This window comes from Polypterus senegalus, chromosome 7, assembly GCF_016835505.1.
Source record: "Polypterus senegalus isolate Bchr_013 chromosome 7, ASM1683550v1, whole genome shotgun sequence".
Lineage (NCBI taxonomy): Eukaryota > Metazoa > Chordata > Cladistia > Polypteriformes > Polypteridae > Polypterus > Polypterus senegalus.
Genome location: NC_053160.1, coordinates 154494621 through 154514204, shown reverse-complemented (window position 1 = coordinate 154514204; position 19584 = coordinate 154494621). Strand labels below are relative to the sequence as shown.

The following is a 19584-nucleotide window of genomic DNA, read 5'->3' as shown; positions in this document are numbered from 1 at the left end:
ATTCATATTGCATATTTACCTAATAACAAACACACATGCACAGAAGGAAACTTTTCTTTCAGATGTTAGTAATCCTCCACATATGATTGCCAGCGTAGGATATTATGGTGAGTGACTGGATTGTCCTTCAGCTCTAATAATAACATTTGGTCAGCTTGCTTTCTTAAATTCATCTGATAAGAACTGCAAATTAAATAAGAGCTGATATTTTTCTGAAATTCTTACAAAACAGACTCCTAAAAGTACATTTATTCCAAACTAGTAACCAAAGACCAAGCCCTTCCTTAGTCCGATGGACAATCTCAAACAATTATAAGAAAGGATGAGTTTGTAATTGCAAGAGTTATGACTGAGTAAACATTTAAACATTTTTCTTAATAGATACATTTTTGTAGTGTTCCGTATAGGTGTTTTTGGAGTTTTAAAACATGGCTTTTGATATTATTATCAGTCTCATTCTATATTTAGTTTGGAACATGCTCATTTTAATTAACATTATTTTCCTAGCTATTATTTAGTTTTTTGTAGGAGCCGTCATTTTGTGATGTCAGTTGCTAAGCATCACCACGGCCGGGAGTTGTGTGTTGATGATATCATCATAACAATAGTATGCTGGTGCTGCAGAACAGATCACTACTAAAGACTGTGGATATGTGCTAAAAGTTTCTTGATTGTTTTTTTGATTAGGGTTCTTCATGTTTAAACTACTTGCAAAGTTTTTTGACTACAGTTTTGTTTGGTGTTTTGGCTTTTATTTATAACTAGCCAACCCGCGGCGTACCATACGCCACATAATCAGGCCGTTTTTTTAATGATTTTTAAGCACAGGGAGAAAATTAACATTTGAAAAATCGGCAATGTAATAAATCAGCAAGAAAAGCAACATTATAACAATGCACAGAACGAACCAACACAGTAAAACAGTTTGCTATGGTGCACGCGGTCGTGCGTCATAAACGAAAACTCGGTTTTTAAAGACTGCTCACTTCATTGTGTATATGACTGTAGGTGAATGAAAAGATGCAACTCTGGAGAGGGCAACATACAATACAGCATTTTACACGCTGCATACAGCGATTCACATTCACGACAAATTGTTTTATACGCTGCGTACAGCGATTTACATCCGTGACAAACATGCCTCTTCTTAGATAGTCCTGTCGCGTCCACCCTCGTTCTTGAAGCATGCACACCGCCTGATCATGTGGTGCCTCTGTGTGAACCAGTCAGGCACAGAGAAGGTCAACTGCCGAGAGAGTGTCTCGACTGTTGCAGGGCCTGCATTGGTGAAGCAGGTGAGACGGTAATGAAACAGAAGCACAGGGCTTATTGGTTTTTAAAGACTGCCTCCTTCTTTGGGTTTTAACCAGTACACGGAACGAACCAAAACACAATTGTCCGTGCGGCGCTCAGGCATGGAGGGTGGAACGGGAGGAGAGAAGGACGACGTCCACTCCGCTCCCTCCGTCATGCTAGTCTGCTGTTTTCTCGTTCAGTATACACTGCCTGCTGATGTGCCCACCTCCAACTCGTCACTCGAGTTGTTGTCGTCTTTGCACAGTCCAGATGCACCTGTGACTCACGTAGACTTTTCATTGCTCTGTGCGGTTCTGGCTGCCTTTTTATATATAATCCACCAAGACACCCGACCACAGTGGTAGCGAGGTGGGAGGGGGGTGTGTACAAAGTGCAGGAGCATCTAAGAAGACGCATGTTTGTCGCGGATGCGAATTGCTGTATGTTGCGTGTAAAACAGTTTGCTATGGTGCACGCGGTCGTGCGTCGTAACCAAAAACTAGTTTTTTAAAGACTGCTCACTTCATTGTGTTTTAACCTCAGTTGTAAAGGAATGTTTTAAGGATCCCATGGGATACCCCTCGCAAACAGTTTTACACGCTGCATATGGCGATTCACCTCCGCGAGAAACATGCCTCTATTAACAGTCAGCGTGGGTCGGAGCAGCATGTGACCTCTACGACAGACGAATATAAATGACGCCGGTTTTTCTGTGTCGTCGCGTCCGAGTTGGTGGGCATCACTCTGTGAGTTGTCATCGTATCCAATGGTCTTGGAGTTGGTTGGTGTGGCTCCTTCCTGCGTGCGCCATAGGTGTCTCACTTGTTAGCGGCTTAGTGAATCCACGCCCCGTGCTTTCCATGGTTGTCTTGCCTTAGTGAAATATATATACTGTATCAATAATGTTTTACTCTCTGCTTTCAACACTTTTGCAGGTTTTGACAATGATTCATCTTCTGGTCCATAATTATCTTTGGTCCATGGACCTGCCGTTTTTCCCCCCAACACTGACAGAACAGTAAGTGGTTACAACTTCTCCTAAAAAACTATGGCACATGCATTTTTTTCAGTCTCTTTAATGTAAGCAGGCTCATCCAATTTCAAAAGCCAAGAGGTTCAGTTGAGCACCTGCACCTGATAGTAGAAAGTACTCTTTTTGGGACTGGAAGCTGTAGTCCATAAAGCAAGCTGAATACTCTGAATCTCTCTGAACATTGGGATTGATAACCAGCTCAAAGATCCACTCCTTCAAGCTTGAGCTCTGTGTCAGTGATTTACTCCAAAAAAAAAAAAAGCTTAAGTGAAAAATGGCATCATATCACCTACAATTTTGTGCCAAAAAGATTAATACTTTTTCTTATGAAGTTGCAGAAAGACACAGCAACGAAATTAACCCCCGAAGAACACTGGGGAAGACAACACCACAGGCACAGAAAAAAAGACAATGCAAAAAATATAATGAGTGTACTCCACCACAACAACGTGCAACAACATGTAATCCCACACGGTATCCTTAAAGGCTTATTGTTGTAAAACTGCTTTACTTGAGCCAAGATAAACCAGAACTCTAAAAAGCACAGGAACAGTCAGCTAAAGACCTGCTTTATTATAATTGATTGCTACTTTGTAAAAAGCTCATGCTTAAATGTGTCAAGAAAACTTCCAGGTTTTATAAGCTTTTAATTAATTTGGAGACAACAGAGCCATGAGTAGAAATTAACAGTTTAGTTCTCCTTCACTCACAACTGTATATTAGCACAAAGACAAGCTGACAGAGATTACGCTAAAATTTCAAGAGTGAAACACAATTCACAAAAACTCTAAATGAGAACAGCTTTATCAATATTAAGGTGGCTTCACCTAACTTCATGCTCTTTTTTATGTCAATATACAACATAAGCAATTATTATACTTCAACATTCCTTGTATACATTAATAGCATGTATTAATTTATTATAAAAATTTGATACACATCCAATGATTGGGAATCTCATCTAGAGACCAAGTTTAAAAAAAATCAATGGCATTACTAGAATATCTAATAAAGTACTAACATTTCCAAAGCCAAGGCCAAAAATTGGTTAATTGATTTATTATTTATTCATCTTCCCCATAACAGAAGAAGAGAAAATGAAGACAAATATGATGACCAGTATAACAATTCTACACACCCTCTGTGTGACACACTAGTACTTAGTAGTTATAGTCAACAAATTATTCAGCAGAAGTGTGTCAAGAGAAGCTTCTTCATGCCTATGGCAGTACATCTTTATAATGCCTCACATAAGTCATGTATGTATTTGAAGTGGTTGTTGTTCTTTCTTATAATATTTATTGAACTTCTGTTAAAGATAAATTCCCCTATTGGGACAAATAAAGTTTCTTTGTTTAATCATTTGATTAATCAGTCATTCACAATATGGGCAGTTACTGTATGTAAAACAAATGGTTGAAAACTACTATCACTTCTTTTTGTTTTTGAAGCTAAAAACTCAAGAGAGAAGCTGGAAGCCCACCAACCTGACCTAATCTCTATCTTAAATGCAAGTATAATTAAAAGGGAATTTTACAAAGAAAAAAAAATCTACTTTCACTTCATTCACTTCGATGCTAGAACTTACATGTAAAATTTACTGTATAATAGAACAGTAAGATTTGTATGTCCAATCTCTCTTTAGATGTGATTGGTTAGGTTGGATGTTGTGATGTAATGAAAGAGGAAGTGTGAGTGGGAGATACTCAGGGAGAAGTAAAGTTGTATGAGGAATGCGGAGAGCATCACCCTCATAGGCAGCAAGTATAAAACAGATGGAAGATAAGAAAGAAGCCTCAAAAATAATGAGAGAGTCCCAAGATGCAGGCTTTATGGGAATGCGCTCTGAGATATTCACACACGTAAAAACAGGGGAGAGGCCCTGAAGGCACAAGTAGGGCAAAAGATAGCAAATACTTCGACAGGTACGATTCCTGTTTAAAACAAATACTGTTTTTGTTTATATGTAGGCATCTCTTTTTAAATTTTTGAAAGAATAGTTGTACTGTCATTTCCATTCAACTAAAATCTCTTCAGTTTCTAGGTCAGCAATAAAGTTCAAATATAGTCATCTATTGGCTCCAGCAGACCCCCGTGACACTGTATTCGGATTCAGCGGGTTAGAAAATGGATGGATGGATGGGATATAGTCATCTAAGATGGCAGACGTTAACTTGGACACTCTTTATTTTTCCCCACAGCAAATGTTGCTGTATTTAGTGTGTTCAAAGGACATAAATGAAAAAAGTATAATGTACCTGTATATTATCAACATCAATACATATGCAAATTTGTATATCTAAGAGTTTATAATAAAAATCTGGTTCTATATTTAATATATACACATACACAGGTAAAATTCCATTACAATGAACTCCCAGTGACCTAAAAAATATTTCAGTTTAAAGAAAATATCATTGTAATGAGATTCTGTATTTGTTACTATAGTGCTTTCTTTAACTTGCGTCCAAGCGTTTGCAATCATTTCAATAGCTTCTTTCGCGTTAATTCTAATCTCCTCCTGCCTACAAGTTATGCTTTCTCAGCATTTCCTTGCGATAATACACTTTCAGGGTGTGAATGATGCCCAAACACAATGGCTGAAGCACTGCTGTGCAATTGGGTGGGAGGAATTCAACGCAAACATTATCTAAATGCGCAAGCATGTTGTGGGCAGCACAGTTATCAATCAGGAGCGAATCATCCTTTTCTTCTTCATATTGTGAAGTTTCTGAACTCATTTGAGATCCCCACCGACACCCCCCCACACTCCCAACCCAACAGGAACAACACGCTGAAGTGCGTCCCAAAGCGCGATTGCACCGTCTGTGGAAGACTTTTGTCCGTAGCCGGGGCAGGGCAAAAACAGGCTCATTGCGCTGCAGTGAAGCGACACAGAAGCAAATCATAAAACATCGGGATTGCATTATAAGTCCCTGTCTTGCACCCCAAAACACGAGGCTGAGTCTCAGTACTTTAGCAAAACCAGCTTTATTCAGCTTGAAACAGGAATGGCACACTTATTTATTGTAGCATGATCTGCCACTCTGCTATACACAGACACAGCAGTCAGGCAGGGTTGTGGCCAGATCAGTGATCAAGTAGTCCTGTTACCTGCATTTAACAATGTACCTTGCACCATCCATCGAGATCTTTTCTGTTTGCTTTGCTGGAGAGATGCAGCATAGCTGAGAGACGCAGCATAGCTTTGGGCCTGCTGTTGCCCCGGCAACAGATAAATAGTCTTCCATAGATGCGGAGATCAGACTACTGGATGCCCTTCGGCGTGCTGTCTGGTTGGGTGAGGTACCAAGAGAGTTTACAAACCTTACATTTTTTTGAATGAGTGTCGCATTAATAGGAATGTTTCTTGAACGAGCATCACTGAACCACATAAAAACTGCTTCTTCGAGATCTTCAAATGCAACATTTCACATATGTTTGCAACCCGAGATTTTTCTTCTTTTTTTGCTTGGTCTTTCAAGAAAGTTGACAGCGTGGATGGCGAAATTCCGAATTCACTGGCAATGTCTTTTTTTCTTTCTGCCGTAATCGATAGCTGAAAAATGTAACTTTTTTTTTCTAACATGAACAGTTATCATTTTTTCATTTCTGCCATTTATATAGGAGGGTGACAATGAGGTAAATTCCAGTGGATGTTTTTCAAATGTTGACGAGCAATAAGGTATCACTGAAAACCGCAGGAAACAAAAAGGGCAAAAAAAAAAAAAAAAGTACGAGGAAAGTTCGAAGAAAGAAAGAAAAAATTACAATGTTTCTGTTTGGGGATTGTTGTGCACAACTGAGCTGCGGCCATAGAAGTAACTGCTCTGTGGATGATTCATTCAGGCATTTCAAGGTCTTTTGGGCACTTTGGTGTAATGAAAGTATCTGCTGAATGTACTTCGTAGTAACGAGATTTGTATAGACTTGCGTCATATGGGGAAACTGTCCGGACCACAAAAATACTTCGTTGTAATGAAAATTTCGTTGTAAAGATATTCGTTGTAACGGAATTTTACCTGTGTGTGTATATATATATGGTACAGTATGGTACCAGTATTTTGGGATTATCAGTACTGGAAGTAAACATCAACTTTTCTTTCAAAAACTCACCCACAAAACAACATTTCCTGGCACACTGTGGTTGTAGCAACACCATCCGTTTTGCATATTTCACGAAACAAAAATACACAGTTCGATGCGATCAGAAATTCACATGGGAACCCAACCCTACCTATTGCTTTGGTGAAATCAGGATCAATAGGGAAGTTGTGTTGAGTGAGGTGTGAAGAACCAGGGAGGCAAGCAATTGTGCTCCGTATCTGGGGAGGCTCGATTAAGATGGGTGGTTTTGGAGCTGTCCTCTATTTGTTTTGAAACCATTCTGTTACACAGGTCTGGTATTGATACCAAAGTCAATATTTTAGTACTAATCTATAGCTTTTCCAAAAACATCATTCATAAGATATACTGAGGCTATTATTTAATAAAAAATAAAACTGGACCTCATGTTAATGTACTTGATCTATTCTAAACAAATCTGAGCTTGTTCATATTTTCTTTAAACACCAAACTTTGTACTTTTCCTGATAATGTTTTACCTGCTCCATGACATACAGAATACAATCTGCACATATTAGTCATGCATTTTTCTAGTTACACTGGCTAGCAGCAATCTTTCATATACATTTTACATTCCTCACGCTTACATACAAAGACCTTAATAGCTTTGCCCCCTCTTCTCTTTCTGTACTTCTTCATACAGTACTACCTCATCCTTCAGGTCCTCTGCCTATAGTCTTGTCTACTGTGGTAGCCTGGTCATTTAGTGCTATTGCTCCCAAACAGAGGAGCACTCTTACTCAGTCTCTCCTCATGTGCACAGGCCTTTCCTCTTTCAAGTCCAATCATAATAATATCTGATCACCAAATATTTAAAAAAAGTTTACTTAAGACCTAATAGTTATTACTTGCATAGTTATTCTTTTGTTGGATGTGCTACAGTTTCATATTTACCTGTATATTTACATTTTATTTTTAAATTGTGCTTTTATAATGTCAAGTATCTCATTTTTTGCTTTGGCTTTCTATGCATCAATTTATTAATTCAATGTTTTAAAATAACCTTGGGTTTTTGGTAATGTGTTATATAAATAAAACATTATTATTATAATTATTATTACAACAATTGGCCTTCAATGATGGCAGGACCTTTGCATTGATGATATTTATAAAAAGTTACTCTTATATTTCCAGGCATAATAGTTCAACAGCTGGTGTGATGTTTTATGAATTCAGCTACTATAGTTCTCTTTCCTAATGAGCCTATTTTAATTATCTGTTTAAAAAGACACCTTTAACATGTATATTTTGTAAATAGACCATTCCTATGAATACTAATTAATGACTATGTGTATAAAAATTAGAGTAGTGAACTTTGCAAAAGGAGTTTGTGATACCAGGTTTAGTATAGTGTCAGCGAAACTGAATTCAACAAAAAAAGGGCTTAAATTTAGGAATCACACTATCACAACTCATTATCTAGTATGTAATTACATTTAGCTTAATTTAAGGTAAACCCTAAATATGAAGTTAGAAAGGCATGCCATTTTGTTAGGCCACTTGCAAGAGAGCATAGCCAGAGACTGTGTGTTGATGATATGTCATCGTGGTGACAGTATATTGGTGTCGCAGGACAGATCACTATCGATGATTATGGATATGTGTTGAAAATTACTTTACTGTTGTTGTGTTTAGGTTTATTCAGTTATCTGAATTCTTGCAAAGTTTTTTTTGACTACAGTTTTTTTTGGTGTTTTGGCATAATAATTGGGAATAAAGCTGAGTGCAGAGAGAAACCTCATGCCAAGACAGAGAATATGCAAACTTCACGCAGTCAGTAATCAAATGGCTCCTGGCATTGGGAAGCAGAAACACTAACAACTATGTCACACAACCGTGACAACACTTGTTACAGTACATTAATATCCAGGCAACAAGACCTTTGTACAATAGCAGGATAAAGCAAAAGGTGATGTCCACAAAGCTAACAACCACCTAACAACAGAGCTAGGGGCAACTAGTTGAAAGAAACACAAAACTGCAGCACCAAAGGAATGCATTGCTTGCTACTATTTTATATATTTTACCTAGGGTGGATTAAAAATCTCAGCCAATCATCAGGGGAAGGATGCATCATTGCATTTCGTAAGACAAGAGGCATATCAAAATATGCCAATATGAAACATACAGTTCATGACATAGGTTAATCTAGATGTTATAATGCAGTAGGCTGCAATACCTATTTCCAATGCTAAAAGCAAACAGAGGACATCACTGAGCAAATGTTACGTACATTTACCAAACACACATGGCATTGTATAAGTGATATGTATCAACAGCACAAGTCAATATTCCCAGAATTCATTAACCAAAATAAAAAAGCACATGATATGATGTTAAAATTGAAATGTCTCCTCCATAGTAGCATTTTGCTGAACACACAGTAACATTTCAATAATTGTCTACCTACCTCAGATGTGACTCCATGACTCTATCTAGCCTTTTGTAAAATGGACGGGATGTGAAATAACCACTCCAGTAATGGTCATCTCTGTCTGCGTAAGTGAAGAAGTCCCCACTCACAACTGGAAGCACCGTAGGAATACCATTTAAGGGACTTAGGCCAGCAGCTTTCCGGAGAGCTTTAAAGTAGTCTGATATAGTTCCAAACTGGGCCTAAAAAGGAAAGCATTAATTAAATTAACTACTATAACTATTCACATGAGCATTGTCAAACTAGGATAATCCACGTCTATTCTGATAAGAGAGCACAGCTATCAAGAACTCTGAAAACAGCATAAAAAAAGACCAGTCATGAGAATACATTTTGTTAAGTAACTGTTGATGGTTTGGCACACAAAACCACCACCATACTTGTGAGTCTTGCATGAAAGGCTAAACCAGTTTATACAACTCATGGGTGCAGAATAAAAGGCAGTCTCACAATTATCTTCTCCATACAAACTTAAAGGAATAAATTATAATTTATGAATATGTTACTTACCAAATCAAGTTTTTAGTGAAGGCTGGAAAAAAATTTTAATCTCTTGTGTTCATGAAGAAAAAGAGAAAACGTTTATAGCATTATAGAACCCAATGGTGACTCTTAACATTACTCGTGTTGGATAATCCACATGTCTGTTAAACAGTCGTATGCTCAAGATGTAATACACATGGATTTTTTTGTTAAATTGATATTAAAAGTTACTTACAGAAAATGCAGCGGGACTCTAGACCAGTGAATGAGGGGGAGAGGCAGTTTCTAAATTCAAAAGCACAGCATTATGGGAATGTCTTTCTAGTTTATGTCATACACTGATTTTTCTGGAACTATTAATACTTTAGTAAAAAATACATGCAATGTGCATGACTTAAACATATGACTAGACAGCAGACATGTTGATTATAATGTAAGAATTTTTTTCTTGTTCCAAGGGCATTTGCCACACAGTTATAAAGCACTGGTCACCACTGGGTTCTAGTATATCATACTTTTTTTTCTCTTATTTTGCACGAAAGCATGAGATTTAAAATTCTTCTCTGCCCTCTATGTAAACATCATTGAGTAGGTAACATATATAAAAAAATGTTTTTGGGTGGAGTACTCCTTTAAGTTTGCAGTGTGGATTTGATTAAGTTACTGCAGCTAAACAATTGAACTCGTCGATTAAAAAAAAACAGCATTGTTCAGAAGCACAACAGCTTAAGATACAGTAAAATTATATCTTTTGGTGTTGCTGTGCACAAATACCATAAACCAAACCCATTATTTTTTATCACGAGCAGCCACAGCCGCCTACTCTAGTAATTACGAAGTTTCTTTATAAAACACTGAGAGACTCAGTAAACCATAAAGAATACAATACAGAACAAGACATTCTAAATCGGTTTTAAATGCCAACAGTGGAGACAATTGTAATTTAATGCTTAGGACAGACAAAAATGACATGCCCAGTAAAGCAAAGCTTACAGCCAACCCTTGAGAGCAATAGCTGTCAAAACTCAGAATGCTTCCTTCCAAAAAATGTACCTAAATGTAGCCTGAATAATTTCCACATGGCAAATTGCCACATTTAAAAATTGAGCAGAGGAAAACAAAAATTCTATTCACTTTTTCTTTCAGTTTCTTTCTATCCCACTGGAACCCTGCATTTCTCTGACCAGCTCTAATTATCAAGAGTGAGGGTGTGTAGTGCTGTCAGGCAGCTGGCTCTCACGGCTAGAATTTGTTGATTTGCTCTATCATTTCTCAAGATTTCTCAGATTGATCAACCTTAACTAAGTTATTTAATGAATCAGATTAATATATTTTACTGTTTGTTGCATACGCTGAGGAGTAGTGAGACAGAAAAAAAAAGAATCAAAATATTCCTGAAATATTTTAAAATTAAACATGGTGTAAATAAATAACTGTGGCATTCATATGTCAGTGGAAATTTTAGGTATCTGTGAAACTGGAACTTACTTCAGAAACTCTCTGTTATAATAAATTAAACTGCTAAATGAAGAAAAAAAATCAGCAAGGGATGTTTGACTACAAAATTTAAAACAGAGGAAGCTAATTATTATATAAAGACTGACAATGCACCGTGAAGCTAAATATCAAGCTATTGACCATGATAGCCTTTATGATTTTACTACAGTATGAAGAAAAAATGTATTCATGAATCACATAAAACTCTTTTTATACTGAAAACCATCCTAAAACAAAATATAAATCTGCTGCAATTTATTTCTACTCTATCCTTTTTATCAAGTGGATCCTTCGAGCAGGATAATGCACCATGTCTCAAAACATACGTCATCTCAAGTTGGTTCTACAAACACAGCAGTGATTTCAGTGCCAAGACCAAAATGCAGCAGAAACACCTTTGGGGACTTTGCAACATGAATGTGCTGCTGAAACGTCTTCAAGGACTATGGAATACTAACAAGTCGGAATGGATGAAAACTTATAAGAAATATTTCCAGGATCTTCTTGAAATGCATGCAAAGAAACCAGGCTGTTAAGCACGAAAAATAGTTTAAATAATTATACACATACATGTATGTATGTATGTATGTATGTATGTATATATATATTGTCACACATGCAAGCATAGTGGGTGCCTCATGATTTCTGTCTGGTACTCCAACCCCTCCCAATTTATGGCTTTATGCATAATAAAATATCTTGGGGCATCCTTGATCAAGCATTGAACTGCAGCCAAAACAGCTAAATGATCACTCTCATGTATAATAATTCTTATCACTGAGTCATTGCTATAATGTTTGTTGTTGTAGCAAACATATTAACACTAGAATCCCTGAAGCATACGAAAACAATTGTAATCCCATGCCACCTTAAACTCCTCATACCTCTCCATTAGTGTCTTTTGTTTTATAAATGTGTTGATAAGAACAAGCAGCAAGCAGCCTTCTTTCCCATTCCAAATAACATTCGATGAGGATTTCATATAAGTAACATATAAATGTTTTCATATAAAAACAGTAATTCTGATTAGCGGCTGGACTCGAACTTGTGACCTCTTGATTATGAGTCAGCAACTCTTACTGCTGCACCACCCAAGTGGTCATGTCAATGTCACACCCTAACCTGACTTCTTTTTCTTCGGTTAAATTTTTGAATAAAAGTGCACTTGTTTTGTTATACGTGTTCCTTTTGTGAAAGTGTTTATTCGATATTTGGGCTTCAGTCTTCACACATTATACACTTAATGTTAAAATTTTGTCGTTAGTACTGTAACATGAAAAAAGTTTGTTTTAGGTATGTGCTCAACATTTCTTGCAATTCCTGTCATCCTACATTTACACAGGCCGTTGCAGACATGAAACACACATGAAATGCACGAGTTCCAAATAATGATATATTATTTATCCTATACAACTCCAGGCATGTTTTAATTGTATAATATTAACAATAAGAGCAGCTCTCTGCTCAAAACGGTAAACTTCAGAAGCTGCCATCATCCATCCCAGAAACTCTTGATTAGTAATCAACAGTTCTTAGCATTGCACCACGCAAGCTGCAGTATGAAATGCCTACCGTAACCTGCTTTCTTTTTTTCTTTGTTTATATTCTTGAATAAAAGTGCACTTGTTTTGTTATACTTGTACCTTTTGTGAAAGTGTTTATTTGATATTTGGACTTCAGGCTTCACACATTATACAGTCACGTCATGATTACAACTGCATGAAAGTATGCAAATGAATATAATGTTGCATTAGTGCAACAACGTTTTCCGAAATGTACAATACAGGTCATAAAATGAACTATTCCAAATGTTATATATACCTAAGTCTCTCTTCTTTTGTCAATGTGCCTTTGACATCATGGATCAGAAGGCGCATACTAATTCAGCGTGAGCAGGAACACTCCAGAATAAAACTGAATAAAAAAAAATTCACATCCACAGTCATTCTCAGTCACGCACAACACTCACATCCACGTCACACAGTTTTCCCAGTCTCGTTTGTGCACTAGATCTGACACGGTTTTCAAATAAAGAAGGGGTATAACATAACAAGTTTGTACCACGTCTTTATCTGAAAACGGAGTCCGATTGGGGGGGGATGTGGAAGCTGTGAGAGAATAAAACTGAAAAAAAAAAAAACTTTGACAAGTACTATAAATTTACAGACACAAATCAAATGTATTTTTTATTGTATAATATTAACAATAAGAGCAGCTCTCTGCTCAAAATGGTAAATTTGGGAAGCAGCTGATATCGAAACCGCGACTTTTTGCTTGGAAGGCAGCAGTTCTTAACATTGCATCAAGCAAGCTGTCGTATCGACCACCTACCATAACCCGCTTTATTTTTTCTTCGGTTAAATTCTTGAATAAAAGTGCACTTGTTTTGTTATACTTATACCTTTTGTGAAAGTGTTTATTTCATATTTGTATTTCAGGCTTCACATATTACACATTTCATTTCTGCATTTTGTCAATTATTACTAAAAAATGAAAAACGTTTCTGTGTTAACAATATTTTTACAGAGGTTGTTGATGACACTGGACACACATGAAATATATGTATTCCAAATGACGATGTACTTTTTTATTCTATAAAGCTCCAGCACTTCACTCAAAGATAATCACTGAGCACTGACAAACTTCTTTGTGAATTGAACTGCAGCAGTGGGTGGGGGGATAGGATAGCAGGCTGCTTGCTGCTATTTACATTTACAGGACAAAAGACGCTGACGGAGAGGTGACAAAAGATTTAAGGTGGGCCAGATTTACGAGTTTTCTCGTAGGCTCTGGTAATTCTATTGTTAAAGAAGCAATTTGCAGCAGCATCCAGTTTTCAGGGCAAATTAACTCATATTGCAATAAAGCCACCTAGCTAGAAGGAAGCTTCTTTTCTTAACTGTCAGCAGTGACATTCTACAGGGTGTGCAAAAAGTCCGTATACCCCTATCTTTAGGAGCAATTATAGGAATAACCATGACAATTTGGTTCCTGTGGACATCAGCCCAAGTCTTCTCGGTATTTCGAGGTGTGTTTCCGACATCCCGTCTGGTGCTGCCACCTGCTGCCACTAAAGAAATCGCAACAACGTGGCGGTCGTTCCAAGACGAAACGATGGGTGACACAAGTGTTTTCACAATCGAGGAGCGCTTGGTGGCTACTGTGTGGGTTCATGAGCGGCCTGTTACTGGGAAATCGATCAAAAATGTCATGGATGACTTTGTTGTGCATTTTGGGAAGGCATCGCCGACAAAGAGGACGTTGTTGCAGTGGAAGAAGAAGACTTTTGCAATGGGCAGCGTCCGAGATGAGCCGCGAAGTGGAAGACCATCCACAAGGCACGAAACGTGTGCAGATGTGGCAGAGCCTGTCCAACGATCCCCAATGAAATCCACTCGTAAATGTGCTGCTGAGTTGGGAATAGCGGAATCGTCAATACGAAAACACATCAAACAGGACTTGCAAATGAAATGTTGCTGTCCATTGCACTTTAACGAGTTATCAGATGCCGACTTGGCCAGACGTCAGGAAGCTTGTGATCTGATGCTGCACCAATTTCCAACAAATGCTGAGAAGGAAAAGGTTATGTTTTCTGATGAGTGAGCGATTTATCGCAGCTCCTGCAATCGAAACGTGTGTTTTTTCTGAGGAAAAGAAAATCCACATTTCTTTGAAGAAATTGAGCATAACCCACCCCATGTGATCATCTGAAACATGCGGTTCGCGCAGCGTTCCAGAAAGTCACCCCGCAAATGTTGCAGAACATGAGCAGGAGAACCTGGCGGCGCATTCGGCTGTGCAGAGATCATGGAGGGACCCATACATATGTTTTGGATTCCTAAGAGGTAACCTTTAGCTTTCAAAATTCTCCAAAAGATAGTGATATACGGAGTTTGTGCGCACCATGTATTAAACCTAGAATGCAGAGGAGAGGCACTAACATCTATGTTTCCTCTAAGCTTCCTGGCTGCGTGCCAATGAAGCAATTTTAATCGGTGCCGCACAGCACTTGTGAACTTCACAGGGGACAAACATCATTGACTGTGTTTCACTGCTTAGCAACATTTAAAACCTCCAAACCTCCAGATTGTCAATCATGTGTCACTGATATGAGGTGCTCTAAGCTTCCTTGGGGATATATTTACAAGATCATTAAGATTTATTAAGGTACACTGTGTACAAATACAGTGGGATGCAAAAGTTTGGGCAACCTTGTTAATAGTCATTTTCCTGTATAAATCGTTGGTTGTTATGATAAAAAATGTCAGTTAAATATATCATGTAGGAGATAAACACAGTGATATTTGAGAAGTGAAATGAAGTTTTTTGGATTTACAGAAAGTTAATCCAAACTTTTGCATCCCACTGTATGTGTATGCCAGGTTTTATAAATTAGAAGTGTTTCTTAGCTGTATGCATTTTTATATTTTAAAGCAAATGCATATTCTCACAATCGATAACAAGCAAAGTTTTATAAAATATACCTCTCGTATTAAATTTTCCACTTCAGGCATTATGTTGGCACTCAAAAAGATTTGGATTTCAGAATTTTGGATAAGATATAATCAATCATTATTAATAATAATAATAACAAAATCAATAATGTTTTAGCCTCATACCTCAATTGTTAAAACCAAACCATAGGTCTGTGACATTTATATTAGGAATAACATTCTGATTATTTGCATTTGTTTGCATGTACTTGAATATAACCTGAAGCAATTATAAAGACAGAGATGCTTTATATTCCTATTGATTTAAATTGTACAAACAAGTACAAAAATATTTTTATGTAAATTTTAATTTAATCACCTTTATCTTTGCTTTGTTAAAATGACAATCAAATATTCCGTTGTCCAAAAATGTGAAAAATACAAATCTTTTCATGGGTGTAATTACTTTCACATCGGAGTATAATAAAAAAAAAAAAAAAGTATTTATTTAAATAGTGCCTTTCCACTGTATATACGAGGGCTGTATCTCGTTTATAGTAAAATGGCAACAAAACCACAAGAGAAATCATTTTGCGTGCTGTAATTTGCAAAACGTGAGTCCATTGTTCAAGTGCAACATGAATTCAGCCGATGGTTTAACAAACAGCCCCCTCATCATAAGCAAATTTACGAGTGCCACAAAAAAATTTGTAGAAGAAGGTTGCGCATGCAAACTTAAAAGCACTGGTCGTCCACGCACGTCAGATAAAAATGACAAGAGTATCCAAGGTGTGTTCAAAAGGAGCACTATGTACATCACGGGCAAGTAATGAACTTGGAATTCCTCAAACATCTGTATGCTGTATTCTTAGACAGTGTCTGCATATGAAGCCTTACAAGTAGCAATTAGTGCAGACACTGCATTCTGACGACCATGAAAATTGGTTTGCATTTTTGCACTGCAATTCTGGAGGATAAAGAAGAGAAAAATTTTCCCGAAGAACTAATTTTTTCGGATGAACCAACTTTCCATCTCTCTGGTAAGGTTAATTGCCACAATATTATAATTTGGGGGTATGGAAATCCTGGCATAGTCATCAAAGATGAAGAGACTCACCAAAGGCAAATGCCATTTCTGGAAGCAATGTTTATGGACCTTTCTTTTTGCGGAGCAAACTGTGACTGGATTTTCATACCTGGACATGCTACAAATGTCGTGTTTCGCCAACTTCATGACCCACTCTCCTGCTCCAACTGAGAGAAATGACTACAGGCCCTCACATCACATATCATGAAGACACTAGAGAGGCTGTTTCTGTGTCCCCTAAGATCACAAGTCCAGCATGCACTGGATCTCTTACAGTTTGTATACATGGAGTACATTGTTGTTGAGGATGCAGTCCTCTACATGCTACACCAGACCCACTCCTTTTTGGATGAACCAGGAGAGTGATGTGAGGATTATGCTTTTGATTTTTCAAGGGTATTCGACATAATCTAACTCTCCATTCTTAAAAATAAACTGGAGAGGATGGGGGTGGATTCCCCATTTACCTTTTGGATTCATAACTACCTGACTGAACAACTGCAGTTTGTAAAATTGGAGAAATTTATCTCCAGGACAGTAGTGAGTAACACTGGGGCTCTACAAGGGACTGTTCTGGCTCCATTCCTGTTCACATTATACACAGCAGACTTTAAATATAAGTTAGAATTCTGCCACATTCAAGAATACTCTGATGATAGAGCTATTGTGGCGTGTGTAAGGAATGGGCAGGAAAGGGAATATAGGGATCTGACTGGAGCTTTCAGTGACTGGAGCAACAAGAACTCCCTGCTTCTGAACACAACAAAGACCAAGGAGGTGACTATGGATTTCAGTAGGTTTAAGCTCCCTTCTTCAGTCTGTTAACATCCGAGGTGAGAATATTTAGGTTGTGCAGACTTATAAATATCTAGGTGTCCACCTTGAGGACAGACTGGACTGGTGGGTGAACACAGATGTCCTCTAAAGGAAGGGGCAGAGCAGGCTCTTTTCCCTCAGAAGACTTAGATCACTGAATAGATGTAGTGAAATGCTGTCTTTGTTCTATTAAACAGTTGTTGCCAGTGTCCTCTTTTTTTGCTGCTGTTTGTTGGGGAGACAGCATGACAGACAAGAACACTAAGAGGCTGGACAAGCTGGTGAAGAAAACCAGCTCGGTGCTGGGTAGGATTGTGGACTCACTAGGAACTGTGGTGGAAAGGTGAATAGGGAAGAAGTTACAGGCCATCCTTGACAATAGCAGTCACCCTCTCGACAATATTTGGCAGGTTAGAGAAGTGAAAGCAGCAGTTGTCTTCTATCAGTGCGCAGTAGAACAGAATGCGTTAGAAGGTAATTTCTTCCTATTTTTGTGAGACACACACACACACACACACACACTCACACACAGAGGGTGAGTTACGATTTTGTCCACTGACGTTCTGGAATTAAACCATCACAGCAACAATAATAATAATAATAATAATAATAATAATAATAATAATAACAAAAGAGTTTGCAAAGGACAGAGATTTCAGCCCATTCAGCTTACTGGAACATATATACTGAGCTTCTAGCACTAAAAACTTGAGTGCCTGTCAGTTAGCACAAACTCACTGAAACTTGATCACAAGTTTTTTTTTTTTTTTTTAATTAAAAAGAAAGACATGAAAATGTTAATCTTACAGTGCATCCGGAAAGTATTCACAGCGCATCACTTTTTCCACATTTTGTTATGTTACAGCCTTATTCCAAAATGGATTAGATTCATTTTTATCCTCAGAATTCTACACACAATACCCCATAATGACAATGTGAAAAAGTTTACTTGACGTTTTTGCAAATTTATTAAAAATAAAAAAAAACTGAGATATCACATGTACATAAGTATTCACAGCATTTGCTCAATACTTTGTCGATGCACCTTTGGCAGCAATTACAGCCTCAAGTCTTTTTGAATATGATGCCACAAGCTTGGCACACCTATCCTTGGCCAGTTTCGCCCATTCCTCTTTGCAGCACCTCTCAAGCTCCATCAGGTTGGATGGGAAGCATTGGTACACAGCCATTTTAAGATCTCTCCAGAGATGTTCAATCGGATTCAAGTCTGGGCGCTGGCTGGGCCACTCAAGGACATTCACAGAGTTGTCCTGAAGCCACTCCTTTGATATCTTGGCTGTGTGCTTAGGGTCGTTGTCCTGCTGAAAGATGAACCGTCGCCCCAGTCTGAGGTCAAGAGCTCTCTGGAGCAGGTTTTCATCCAGGATGTCTCTGTACATTGCTGCAGTCATCTTTCCCTTTATCCTGACTAGTCTCCCAGTTCCTGCCACTGAAAAACATCCCCACAGCATGATGCTGCAACCACCATGCTTCACTGTAGGGATGGTATTGGCTTGGTGATGAGCGGTGCCTGGTTTCCTCCAAACATGACGCCTGGCATTCACACCAAAGAGTTCCATCTTTGTCTCATCAGACCAGAGAATTTTGTTTCTCATGGTCTGAGAGTCCTTCAGGTGCGTTTTCGCAAACTCCAGGTGGGCTGCCATGTGCCTTTTACTAAGGAGTGGCTTCTGTCTGGCCACTCTACCATTCATGCCTGATTGGTGGATTGTTGTAGAGATGGTTGTCTTTCTGGAAGGTTCTCCTCTCTCCACATAGGACCTCTGGAGCTCTGACAGAGAGACCATCGGGTTCTTGGTCACCTCCCTGACTAAGGCCCTTCTCCCCCGATCACTCAGTTTAGATGGCCGGCCAGCTCTAGGAAGAGTCCTGGTGGTTTCAAACTTCTTCCATTTACGGATGATGGAGGCCACTGTGCTCATTGAGACCTTCAAAGCAGCAGAAATTTTTCTGTAACCTTCCCCAGATTTGTGCCTCGAGACAATCCTGTCTCGGAGGTCTACAGACAATTCCTTTGACTTCATGCTTGGTTTGTGCTCTGACATGAACTGTCAACTGACAGGTGTGTGCCTTTCCAAATCATGTCCAATCGACTGAATTTACCACAGGTGGACTCCAATTAAGCTGCAGAAACATCTCAAGGATGATCAGGGGAAACAGGAGGCACCTGAGCTCAATTTTGAGCTTCATGGCAAAGGCTGTGAATACTTATGTACATATGCTTTCTAAATTTTTTTATTTTTAATAAATTTGCAAAAACCTCAAGTAAACCTTTTTCATGTTGTCATTATGGGGTGTTGTGTGTAGAATTCTGAAGAAAAAATTGAATTTATTCCATTTTGGAATAAGGCTGTAACAT

General features: G+C 38.1%; 1 protein-coding gene across 1 annotated transcript in view; it reads right to left on the bottom strand.

Annotated features, from left to right (window-relative positions):
* Positions 1-19584, bottom strand: part of man2a1 (mannosidase, alpha, class 2A, member 1) — a 446136-nt gene that overhangs the window by 203914 nt on the left and 222638 nt on the right. Inside the window, exon 9 of the mRNA XM_039757985.1 lies at positions 8865-9070. Within this exon, the coding sequence (XP_039613919.1) occupies positions 8865-9070 (206 nt within the window). The remainder of the gene's footprint in view (positions 1-8864; positions 9071-19584) is intronic.